The sequence below is a fragment of the Chiloscyllium plagiosum genome, unplaced genomic scaffold (genome assembly GCF_037043375.1).
Source record: "Chiloscyllium plagiosum isolate Xiang-an unplaced genomic scaffold, Cpla_swu_hap1 HiC_scaffold_7, whole genome shotgun sequence".
NCBI classification, from domain to species: domain Eukaryota; kingdom Metazoa; phylum Chordata; class Chondrichthyes; order Orectolobiformes; family Hemiscylliidae; genus Chiloscyllium; species Chiloscyllium plagiosum.
The window spans coordinates 95,837,706-95,850,435 of record NW_028270145.1 but is presented as its reverse complement, the minus strand read 5'-3'; the positions used below and the strand labels follow the sequence as shown (position 1 = coordinate 95,850,435).

Sequence of the window (12,730 nt, the reverse complement as noted above, 5' to 3'; positions counted from 1 at the left end):
ACATTTACTGTGTCCATCTCGTCCTCAGATGTTTCTTCAATGCTAGGTGAAGGCGGAGAACCCATGGGTTCCGACAGCCTTGCCAGGTGTTCTGAGGGGCTGGGTATGTTCCCCTCAGTTTGTGAGGTTGCAGCTTTCATGTGGTCCATGTGCTTTTTCAGGACCATCTCACCTACTCAAACTTTGTACGTCATGGGATCTGACCTCACCTCAATCATGCTTCTTACCAAAGTTCGTCCCCTGAACTAAACTGCCTCTCTCGCATAGAGGAATCTTGTGTCTGGTATTGGCATTCCTGATGCCATTTCACCCACCCCCCCCCAAGGTCCAGGATAATCAGGTTTGACTTTGTGCAGAGTCTTCTGCCCGTGAGCAACTCTGCTGGTGCTATTTATGTAGTTGCATCAGGGGTGGTCCTGTATTCCAACAGGGACTGGGACAGTTTGCTATTGAGTGAAGCTGTCGGCTGTTTGTTTAAGCCCGCCTTCAAAATTTGGACTGCACTTTCCACCAGAACATTAGATGATCGATGGTAAGGGACTGTCCTTACATGTAATTTGAGGACATACTCAAATTCTGTGCTGGTAAATAATGGCCTGTTGTTCATGGGAGTCCATGTATTGTAAAAGCTGCTCACAACTTTGCAATTGTCATTCCTGTGTTTGACACATGTCCAATCACTTTGAATTGATGTCCACAATGATTAAAATCATAGAGTACACGAAAGGACCGGCATAGTTGACTTGTAGCAGAGTCCAGAATTTACCTGTCCATTCCCATGAATGTGGGGAAGCTGCTGATTGTAATTTTGTCCTTGTTGGCACTCTGGACACTGCCCCACCAATGTGGCTATGTCAACATCCAATCCTGGTGAGACAGAACTTCTCACCAACGTCTTCATTTTGGAAACCCCTGGATGACCCTGGTAGAGTTCAGCCAGTCCCTGCTGGCGACCTTGGCTCCGGACAATCGCTCTCACTCTCCATAATAATATGCTGTCTTCTGGTCTCACCAGGTCCAGAAAAGTTTCAATTTTTCTTGTGGTGGCCCTTTTATCTCCCCCAACACCACCAGCTGGTTTAGTTTTGCGGAGATGGGATCTTTTTGCGTCCACAGTCTGATATTATCAGCGGTGACAAGAAGGGTGTCCATAAGGTTTAAAACCAGAACAGGCTCTTCCAGTGGCAGCGCTCCTGCCATATCCACCAGTGAAAGACAACTCAAGGCATCCACATTTGCCACTTGACCTCCCAGACTGTTTTCAAATTTGCAATTGTATGCACTCAGAATGAGAGCCCATGGCTGAATTCAACCTGAAGCTATGTTTGGCATTTCCTTGTCCTCTTTACGTAGCCCTATCAGGGTTTGTGGTCTGTCACTGTCACAAACTTACATCCGAAAAAGTATGGATGGAACTTTCTCACACCAAAGATGGCCGCCAAACCTTCCTTCTGTATCTTTGTTCGTCATCAGCCAAACTCTGGGAAGCATAAGCTATCAAATGTTCCTTTTTGCTGGGCCACTGGTGAGCAAACACTACCCCAGTACCATACAGGAAGGCATCACTTGTCAGCACCACATCTCACAATATCTCAGATGACAATAGCTGCTTCTTCACTTCCCTAAAGGCTACATCTTGGCTATGAGACCATTTCCAAGTCTGACCCTGTTTCAATAGCAGATGTAAGGGTGCCAAAATGGAGACCTGGTTACATATGAATGTTATAATTCACCATCCCAAGGAAAACCTCAGCTGTGGTACAGAGAGGAGAGTCAGAGCATTTTTGATCACCCTCACTATATCTTCCAACGAGTATAACCCAGTCATGTCAACTCTGTAGCCAAAGTAGGTCACTTGGGGTGCCCTGAACACAGATTTTTTCTTCTTAAGGCCACTTTGGAAAACATATAAGGACTGTGTCCAAGTTTTCTAAATGCTCTTTATTCATCTTCCTGTTATTAGCACGTCATCCAGATAAATGGCAACCTGGGGTAGACCTTATAAAATGTATTCCATCATAAATTGGAAAATGGTACAGGCTGATGATACGCAAAAGGCGTATTGGCACTATTGTCTATTGGTACAAACTCTTACGGATATTAATAGTAGCATAATTCTGGGAATCCTCATCTAACCGCGGTCACAGATACGCTTGGCTAATGTTCAGCCTCATGAATAACAGCCCTGCTGCCAGTTTTGTGTGTAAATCCTCTATGTGAGGGATTGGGTATTTATCCAGCTGCAAAAAGCGGTTTACCATTTACTTGAAATCCCTGCAAAGGCAAACCAAACCATCAGATGCCACAAGCAATACAACTGGTGCTGCCCATTCCTCAAACTGTTCTCTGACTCAATTCAGGGCTAGTAGGACTCTATCCCTGTCTCGAGTCCGCATATCATCAGCAGCTACAATGGCTTGCTGGCCTCGATCCTGAAGACAATTTTAACCACTTGGCCGAGTCTCGGCTTTGGTTTCAGGTTTTGCTGTGAGTTTACATTGAGTCCCTATCTTCAGAATATGTCCCGAGTGAGGCTCTGCAATTGCCTTCATTCAGGTGGTGTTTCCCAAGCTCAGTCAGCCCGGCGAAGGTGTCCACTTCCATCAGAATTGAAAAGTGTGGTGCTGGAAAAGCGCAGCAGGCCAGCACCACACTCTTTTTTCTTCTTTTTGTTATCTTTTTTTCTTTTTTTTAGGCAAACACCCGAGTGGCCAGTGACAAGCTGTGCCCTTCACAAAAAAGGCAATGCTGTCTGATACACTCCTGGTTTTTTTTTCCCCCCCAAACTACCGGCTAACTGCGGTAGTGCTTATTTTTTCCCCAGCACCCATGGTGTGTGTGTGCAGGTGTGAGACATAGTGAGAGACACAAGGTGTACGAATCTTTATTCAATTTCCACCACCAGAAAGATAGGAAAACACCCGAGTGGCCAGTGACAAGCATTGCCCTTCACATCAAAGGGCAGTGCTGTGTGATCAAAACAGTGAAGGGGAGGGTAGGGACTAAATCAAAATAGAGTTGGAGGGGGAAATAATGCACTCCACTCTCTGCGGTGCCCACCTCTCCCTGAACAGCTCCAGGTTGTTGGTCGACACCGCGTGCTCCTTTTCCAGATACACCCGGGCTCTAACATAACCGCAGAAGAGGGGCAGACACTCCTGTTTATATCTGTCCGCTAGGGCTCCCTGATTGGAACAGGTTAACAGCCCCAGTAAGGGAACTCATTTTATGATGTCCACCTGGCTGACCTCATTCCAATCAATACTCCAGTAGAAACTTCTGACCAGCAGCACTGCTACTGTATTTGGTCTATAAAGTGCATGGGATTATTGGTCACATCCTACAGTGTGGTAGGTAGTGATTGGCAGTAGTTTAACATATGCCACTTCAAGATCTCCTGATCAACATGTATTTTCTCTTTGTTATTGGTCAAGTGAGTTTAGTGGAAAATCAAAAGCTTGTTTGCTTTTCCTCAGATAAATGCTCGCACAGAACTGGCATTGAGATATAATGACATCTCTCCCCTGGAGAACCATCATTGTTCTGTGGCCTTTAACATCCTGGAGAAGGTAATTTTGCATTAAACGCTGAGAAAGTCATTGGTTAAAAGCAGCCAATTTAAATTTATTAGACACATTAAGTTAAAGTTAAAATGTGTTTCAGGACACTACTTTCTGCACCCTGCAGATGCATATCTCTACATTTAAAAGAGAATTTAGGTTGGCTGTAGGTGACTTTAAACAGAAGGCAAAAGTCTATTGTTATTCTATTGACATTGTGCTATTTGGTTACTGACAATTATGTATTTCAATACCTTAAAATTTAGTTAATGTCCTAATAGTGAGTGCAAGCAGAATAGATTCAGTACCACTGCTCTCATGGTCTAGTTTCTTTCACCTTGTTCCACTTCATCATGAAATACAGTGCTTGATAAACAGGCACCAAAACCCCATCATTAGGCTTGCCTTCAGTGACTGCTCATCACAGGACCCTGGGCTTGCACCAACATGAACAGGTTTCCCTGCAAATGACTCACTATCCTGTCTTGGGGGAAAAAAAAACATCACCATTCCTTCACTGTCACTGTCCTGGAAATTCCTTCCTCAATATCAAATAGATTGCAACAGTTCAAGAAGGCAGCACATCACCATTTTCTTAAAGGCAACTGGTGATTTCCAACAAATGTTGGTCCAGCCAGTAATGCCCAGATGAAAGAATAATAATATGCTTTGGCTCCCTCAGCTCCAGTGAAGGTTAGTGAGTTTATTTTGATTCCACAATAGTGCAGTTTACATGGGCTTCAGTACAGACTTTGATGAGGTCGCAATAGAAGACTGGTCTAAAAGGTAAGAGCACATGCAATCCAAGGCAATTTGATAAATTGAATCTAAAATTAGCTTGCAAATGGAAGGCAAAAGGTGATGATAGAGGGATGCTTTGGGATTGGAAGCCTGTGACCAGCAGCGTAACACGTGGTTTGGTGCTTGGACCTTTGCTGTTAGTTATGTATGTTAAAGACTTGGATGTGAATGTTGAAGGTATGATTTAGTAAATTTGTAGATGACATGAAAAGGGGTGGTGTTTTTGATAGTGAGAAGGATGGTCTCAGGTTACAACCTGATATTGCTCAACTGGTAAATTGGGCAGATCAATGTCAAATGGAATTCAATCCTGATTAATGCATTTTGGGCAGTCCAATAACTGAAGGACACACACAATGGATGGTAGGTCCTTAGGGAGTACTGAGGACCAAAGGAACCTTGTTGTACAAGCCCATAGATTCCTGAATGTGCCAGCACAGATGAACAGTTTAGTGAATGAAATAACTGCACAGAGGCCATTATCCCATCACCAAGTTACCTTTTATTTACACATAGAAAGTCTTTGACGCTGGCACGGTCTCGTCAGGGTCAGCTCTCAGAGTGTCAGAATGTCTGATACTCCTGTCTATATCTGCCATCCAGGGCTCCCTGATTGGATCAGATTAACAGCCCAAATCAGGGAATTTATTCTATGAGGTTCAGCTGGCTGACTTTGTTACAATCACTCGGTGAAGAGGGCAGACAGGATGCTTGTCTTCATTAATTGGAAAGTAGAACATAGGAGCATGGAAGTCTTGTTACAATTTTATAAAATATTGTTCAGGCCACAGATGGAATACTATGTGCAGTTCTGGTCACCACACTATCTGCACTGGAGAGGATACAGAGGAGATTCACCAGGATGATGCACTAGATGAAAAGTCTCAGTTGTAAGGAGAGACTATATAAGGTTGGGTTTGTTTTCCTTGGCTCAGAGGACACTGAGGGGGATCTGACTGAGGCATAGACAGAGTAGATTGTGAAAATCTTTTTCCCACGGCAGATGTGTTTAAGACCACAGGGAATAAGTTAAGGTGAGGAGTCAATGTTTTCAAGGAGATCTGAGAATTTTCTTTCACGCAGAGGGTGGCAGATATATATAACAGACTGCCAGAGAGGGTGGTGAAGGTAGGTGCTTTTGCAACATTGGAGAAGCACCTGGATGAGCACTTTAAATACTAGGATATCATCGGCTATGGACCAAGTGCAGCTAAATGGGATTATTATGGTTTGATGTTTGATGATTGGCATTGGCATGGTGGGCCGAAGAGCTGTATCTATGTTGTGTGACTCTATGACTCTAATAAGTGGCCATTATCTTAAAAGATGGACTGGGCCATCTGGAAAGGAGAGAAAGAAACATTTGTTAAAAACAAAGGGTAATAGAAATCTGGAATGCACTAGTGAGAATGGTGTGCATATTGGATCAATTACAATTTTCAATACAGATGAATATTTGTTTGTTAGGGAAAGATCAATAGAGATGGAATACAGATCAGTCATTATCTAACTGCAGAACGGGTTTGGGATGCTAAACAGCCTTCTATCATTCCTATGTTTACTTCTATGTTGCCAAGTTCTGTAAAAATTGAAGTTCACTTTTTGACAATAATATTTGATGAATTTTCAAATATTAAAAAATCAAATTTACTATCCTGACTTAGTAACAACTGTCCTGTGATTAAAAACTATCCTGATATTATAAAATTAAATATTTCATAAAAATGTAACTTTTAAACAATAAAATAAGTATGCTTTTCTCTATATTTTAAAAATAATCATTCTTGGAATGTGGGAATTGTTGGTTGGTCCAATTTATTGCCCATCCCATTCATGGATAATCCCAAGCACCCATTCAAAACAGCCTTTGAAGTATTAATTTAAATCATTTTGCTTGAATGAAACCAATGAAATGTGCACAGGTATAACTGGCTACAAAATTGTGGGCATATAAAATTAGCTACAACGCATGGTTAAGGATAACTTAGCCAGTTTGTGGGTTCCCAAAATGGACATCACAAAACTTACATCATTCATGATTTCTTTCAAAATATGCATTCTGTAATTTTCATCTTTATTCTCAACGAATATACATAGAGCCATAGTCTTAAAAAAAAACCCTTCTGTCTAACCAGTCCATGCTGAACATAACCCCAAACTAAACTAGTCTCATCTGCCTGCTCCTGGCTCATATCCCTCCAAACTTTTCCTATTCATATACTTATCTCAGTATCTCTTAAACGTTGTAACTGTGCCCGCATCCATCACTTCATCAGGAAGTTGACTTCTACACGAACCACTGTCAGGGTAAAATAATTAGCCCCTCTTGTCCTTTTAAAGTCTCTCTCCTACCATTAAGCGTATTTATACTCCTCAGGATTTTATAAACTTCTATAAGATTGCCTCTTAACCTCCTATGCTCAAAGGAAAAATGTACCAGCCTATTCAGCCTTTCTTTATAACTTAAACCTTCCATACCCAGCAACATCCTGGTAAATCTCTTCTGAAGCCTCTCCAGCTTAGTAATATCCTTCCTATAACAAGGTGACTAGAACTGGATGCAGGATTCCAGAAGAGATCTCACCAATGTTGATATAACCTTAACATGACTACCCAACTCCTACAGTCAAAGGACTGAGCAATGAAGGCAAGCGTGCCAAATGCTTTTTTAATCATCCTGTCCAGATGTGACGTAAACTTCAAAGAATTATGTTCCTGAACCCCTGGGTCATTCTGTTCTACAACACCACCTAAGACCTTTAATTGTGTAAGTCCTGCCCTTGTTACTTGTATCAAAATTCAACACCTTTCATTTATCCAAATTAAACTCCACCTATCATTTTTCGGCTTATTGACCCATTTGTAATATTAGAAAACCTTCTTCACTGTCTAATATGACACCAATTTTGGTGTTATCCCCAAACTTTCTCACCATGCCTTCTATATCCTCAATGTGCAAGTGCCGGTGTTGGACTGGGGTAGACAAGGTCAGAAGTCATGTGACACTAGGATATATTCCAACAGGTCAATTTGAAATCACATGCTTTCGAAGCACTGCTCCTTCATCAGGTTAAGTGAAGGAAAGCATACAGGCACAGATTTTCTAGGCAGAGAGATCAGTGGGCAGAGAGATCAAAGATCATACAAATGGTGTGACTAGAGTGTTGAATAATAAGTCTTATTATTCTCCATTACCTTCAAACCATTTGTATGATCTTTCATCTCTCTGCCCATTGATCCCTCTGCCTAGAAATTCTATGCCTGCACTTCAGCTGATGAAGGAATAGTTCTCCAAAAGCTTGTGGTTTCAAATAAACCTATTGGACTATTACCTGGTGTTGCGTGACTTCTAACCTTCTGCATTCTCTTCCAAATCATTTATATAAATGACAAAGGAGGACCCAGAACCAATCCATGTTTAAATATTCATTTTGTGATGCATGTGCAATTGGATGCATATGCTGAATAGCAGTTAAGTAGGTCAAATTTGCCTTCAATATATGATATTTGGCATCATCCAGGATTTTAATTAGCCTTTTGTGGATTATCTTGTTTGATTCTAATAACTTTTGGAATCTTGTCTGTGAATTCATATATTTTTTTATTGATTTTGGGGATCATAATCTGTGATCTGTCTATTTTAATTAGCATTTTATGAGTCTTATCCTGTGATTCCATCCTTTTTTTTGCACATAATGAAATCAATGGCTTTGCCCATAATCATCTAACAATACCAGTGCTATTACTGAGGTGTTCCTGGGTTATAATTGATGATTAGCACTTAGTAAATATTTATGTTATTTCTGGCACCTACAGTCTGAAAACAACATATTCCGAAATTTGACAACAGAACAGTTTAAACGGATTCGAGAAGGAATGATAAAGTAAGTATTAATATTCACCCTGGGAGATGGGTTTATTATATTTTTTGTGAATTATTCATAACATATTCACTGACTCGAGGGTTCATGGCTGATACCATCGAGCGCAGCCAAATGGGAAATGTGAAGACTATTGTTTTACAATCAAATCATGAGAAAGCTCATTATCGGCATGTGCATTTAGACCCTTTTACAAAGCTTGCATACAGTAGGGTCATAAGGTCATACAACATGGAAACAGACACTTCGACCCAACCTGTCAACGCTGACTAGGTTCCCAAATTAAACTAGTCCCACCTGCCCGCATTGACCTGTATCCCTCTGAACCTTTCCTATTCATGAACTTATCCAAATGTCTTTAAACATTGTAACTGTACCTACATTCACCACTTCCTGTGGCAAATCATTCCACTCATGAGCTAGTCTCTGTGCAGAAAAGTTACCCTCCATGTCTTTTTTACATCTTTCTCCTCTCACCTTAAAAATATGCCCCCCAGTTTTGAACTCCCACTCCCTGGGGAAAAGATTCTTGTCATTTATATTATCTATGTCCCTCATGTTTTTATAAATCTCAATAAGGTCACCCTTCAACCTCCTATGCTCCCGTGAAAAAAGTCTCAGTCTTTCTAGTCTATTTTTATATTGCAAATTCTCCACTCCTGGCCACATCCTGGTAAGTCTTTTCTGAACACTCTCCAGTTTAATAATATCCTTCCTACAACAGTGCGACCAGAACTGGACACAATACATCAGAAAAGGCCTTACCAATATCCTTGTGGGAGAGGCCAACACTAGAGAATATAGTTTAAAAATTAGGATCTCCCATTTAAGCTAGAAATGAAAATATTCTTTTCCCTTAGAGAGGTGAGAGTTGTTGGGATCTCCTGAGTCCTGTGGAGGCAGGGTCATTAAGTAATTTGTAGTAAACGTATGTATGTTCTTGCCTAACAATGAAGTCAAAGGTTGCCAGGGGTAGGCTGGAATGTGGAGCTGACGAGTGTGGTACTGGAAAAGCACAGCAGTCAGGAGGCATCTGAGGGACAGGAGAATTGACATTTCAAGCGTAAGCCCTTCATCAGGATGAGGCTTGTGGCCCAATGGGGCTAAGAGATAAATGGGAGGGTTGGGGAGTGCTGCTGGAGGGAAGGTAGCTGGGAATGCGATGGATAGATGAAGGTGGGGGTAAAGGTCATAGGTTGGAGAGGAGGGTGGAGTGGATAGGTGTGAAGGAAGATGGACAGGTAAGACAGTTCAAGAGGGCAGTGCCGAGTTGGAATTTGGGATAAGGTGGGGGAGCAGAAATGAGGAAACTGGTGAAATCCACATTGATCCCATGTGGTTGGAGGGTCCCAAGGCGGAAGATGAGGCATTCTTCCTTCAGGCATCGGGTAGCTAGAGTCTGACGATGGAGGAGGCCCACGACTTGCATTTCCTTGGCAGAGTGGGAGGGGAGTTAAAGTGTTCAGCCTCAGGGCAGTGAGGTTCAACCCTCATCAGCAAACCATCATCTCCCAAACCATCCAAAATCTCATCACCTCAGGGGATCTCCCACCAACAGCCTCCAACCTCATAGATCAAGAACTCCTCCATTTCTGCCACCTGCAAGCAGACCCCACCACCAGGGATATATTTCCCTCCCAACCCCTGATTTCTGGAGAGATCATTCCTTCCGTGACTCCCTTTTTAGGTCCACGCACTCCACCAACCCACCCTCCACACCCAGCACCCTCCCCTGCCACTGCAAGAAGTGCACAATCTGTGCCCACACCTTCCCCCTTACTACTGTTCAAGGTCCCAAAGGATCCTTCCACATCCAACAGAGATTTACCTGTATCTCCACATACATTATCTACTGTGTCCGTTGTTCTTAATGTGGTCACCACTATATTGAGGAGACAGGATGCCAACTTGCAGAACGTTTCAGAGAACATCTGTGGGACACTCGCACTCAGCAATCCCACTACCTGGTGGTCGAACACTTTAACTCCTGCTCTCACTCCTCCAATGACACGCAAATCCTGGGCTTCCTCCACCGCCAAACTCTAGCCACTTGACACCTGGAGGAAGAAAGCGTCATCTTCCACCTTGGGACCCTCCAACCACACGGGATCAATGTGGATTTCACCAGTTTCCTCATGTCCGCTCCCCCATCTTATCCCAGTTCCAAACTTCCAACTTGGCACTGCCTGTTGAACTTTCCTACCTGTCTATCTTCCTTCTCACCAATCTGCTACACCCACCTCTCCAACCTATTGCCTTTACCCCCACCTCCATCTACCTATCATAATCCTAGCTGCCTTCCACCCAGCTACCCTCCACCCCCCCCAACCCCCTCCCCACCCACCTCCCATTTATCTCTCAGCCGCATTGGGCCAGAAGCCTCATTCTTGATGAAGGGCTTATGCTCAAAAGTCGATTCTCCTGCTCCTCAGATGCTGCCTGACCGGCTGCGTTTTTCCAGCACCACGCTCTTCGACTCTGATCTCCAGCATCTGCAGTCCTCACTTCCTCTTAGGAATGTGCAGACCATAAACAGATACGCCATGAGAAATTTTCTGCTTAAAGGGGTTGTTAGAGTTTGGAATTCTCTTCCCTAGAAAGTAACAGAATTTGGGTCTTTAACTTTATTCAAGGTGAGGTTAGATTTTTGATAAACAGGTTATCTGGGTCAGATAGGGAAGTGCAGTTGAGACCAGAACCAGATCACCCAGGATCTTATTGAGTGGAGGAGCAGATTGAAAGACAAAATGGCCATGTCAAATTGTCTGTTAGTATGTTCATTTACAGAAGTTAAAGAAAAAAACATTTGTTGCACTGAATAGCAATGAAATTGGTTTTGTTTATATAGCAGACACTTTAACAGAAGATTATTGTGCAAGACTCCTAAAAGACACACATTGGACTAGGGTGAAGAATGGAGAGTCGTTAGACCACAGGCAGTTGGTGACATTAAAATCATTTCAGATACAGAATTATTGGGATAGATTTTTGGATCTTTTCTCCTGGGTAATAAACATCACCAAGACTTAATATTAATAATAACCAATGATCAAGGTCAAATTCTCTTAACAGATCAAACTGATATAAGACCGTAAGACATGAGAGCAGATGTAGGCCATTCAGCCCATTGAGTCTGCTCTGTCATTCAATTAGATCATGGCTGTTCCTCAACTCCAGTTTCCTGCCTTATCCCCATTACTTTTGAGTCCCTTACTGATGAAGAATTAGTCTATCTCAGCCTTCCATACACTTAACGACCCAGTCTTGACAGCCCTCTTCAGTAATTAATTCTTCATATCATTAACCTCTGAGAGAAAATTACTCCTCACCATTTCTGTCTAAATATATGACCCTTTGCTCTGAAATTCTGCTTTCTCTCCCAACGAAGAAACAACCTTTCTGCATTTACTCTGACAAGCTCCTTAAGAACCTTATGTGTTTCTCATTCTCCCAAACTCCAATGAATACAAGCTCAACCTACTCAACTTCCTGCAATTGTGTTCATCTTTAGTGAAATAAAAAACTTCTTTGTTTCAACTACCTTCCTGAATCATTTGTGCCTTGCCAGTTAAATGCCTTGACCAGCACAAAATACAGAAGGGAGCCATGACATTAAAGGAAAATTGGGAAGAGGGTCTCGCTTAAAGAAGTCAGGGTCAGATTCCCATTGCCTCGTTCCACAGACCAAGAAAATGTTCCTGAGCCTTTCTGTGATAATCCAGCTTCTCCTTTACTGGTAATGCAACCTTGTTTTACTTTCCCACTGACCTGCAAACTACTTGTTGGGAAATTGGGAACAATGCAAATTATGTGTATGTGGCCCTGTGCCCAATTTCTCACTCCTGAACCCCTGCCATGCCCTGCAAGGATGCAAGCTGTACGCAGGTTCGTAGAACATTTATCTCCATCTTATCACTCAATTATGTTTTGAAACTGCTGCATCAGACCAGCTGGACATTGATGTGTATATTATTATTCCCAGATCCTCTCAAAGCCTGTAATTCAGTTATATTCATTGCAGTTCTCTATTCCACATCTTTCATCTTACTTGTTAACTTTGTTGGTTGAAATTTGATTTTCAAATGCAGTATGTCAGCCCAATTGCATATGTAGTATTGATATTTTGCCTCATTTATTCTCTGCTGTTTATTGTGTTGTCATCAAATTTGGATATCTAATACTTTCAGACAGAGTGAGTGCTGCTTGGTGGAAATACTTAGTAATCTGTCTTGAGCGATGTTGAAGGAAAACAGAAAAGAGGCTGCAGAAATGCTGCAAAATTCTTAGTGTTGCACAAAAGCAGCTAAATCACTTCAAATTTAGAAAAAAAATTCATTATTGCCCAATGATTGAAGTCTTGTAATTGGTTCCATACTGATGCAGTGGGCATTGTTACATTTTTAGTAAAGACAGGTAAAGCCTCATACTAAAAAATAATTTTTAGTTTTGTTTTGGCCAATTAAGAGATTGAAATGAGGGATCTGGTTC

General features: G+C 42.1%; 1 protein-coding gene across 1 annotated transcript in view; it reads left to right on the top strand.

The window, feature by feature from the left end:
• LOC122551758 (high affinity cGMP-specific 3',5'-cyclic phosphodiesterase 9A) overlaps positions 1-12,730 on the top strand; it is a 112,348-nt gene that overhangs the window by 78,461 nt on the left and 21,157 nt on the right. The window contains exons 9-10 of the mRNA XM_043694198.2: positions 3,477-3,569; positions 8,178-8,245. Coding sequence (XP_043550133.1) covers positions 3,477-3,569; positions 8,178-8,245 — 161 coding nt within the window. The remainder of the gene's footprint in view (positions 1-3,476; positions 3,570-8,177; positions 8,246-12,730) is intronic.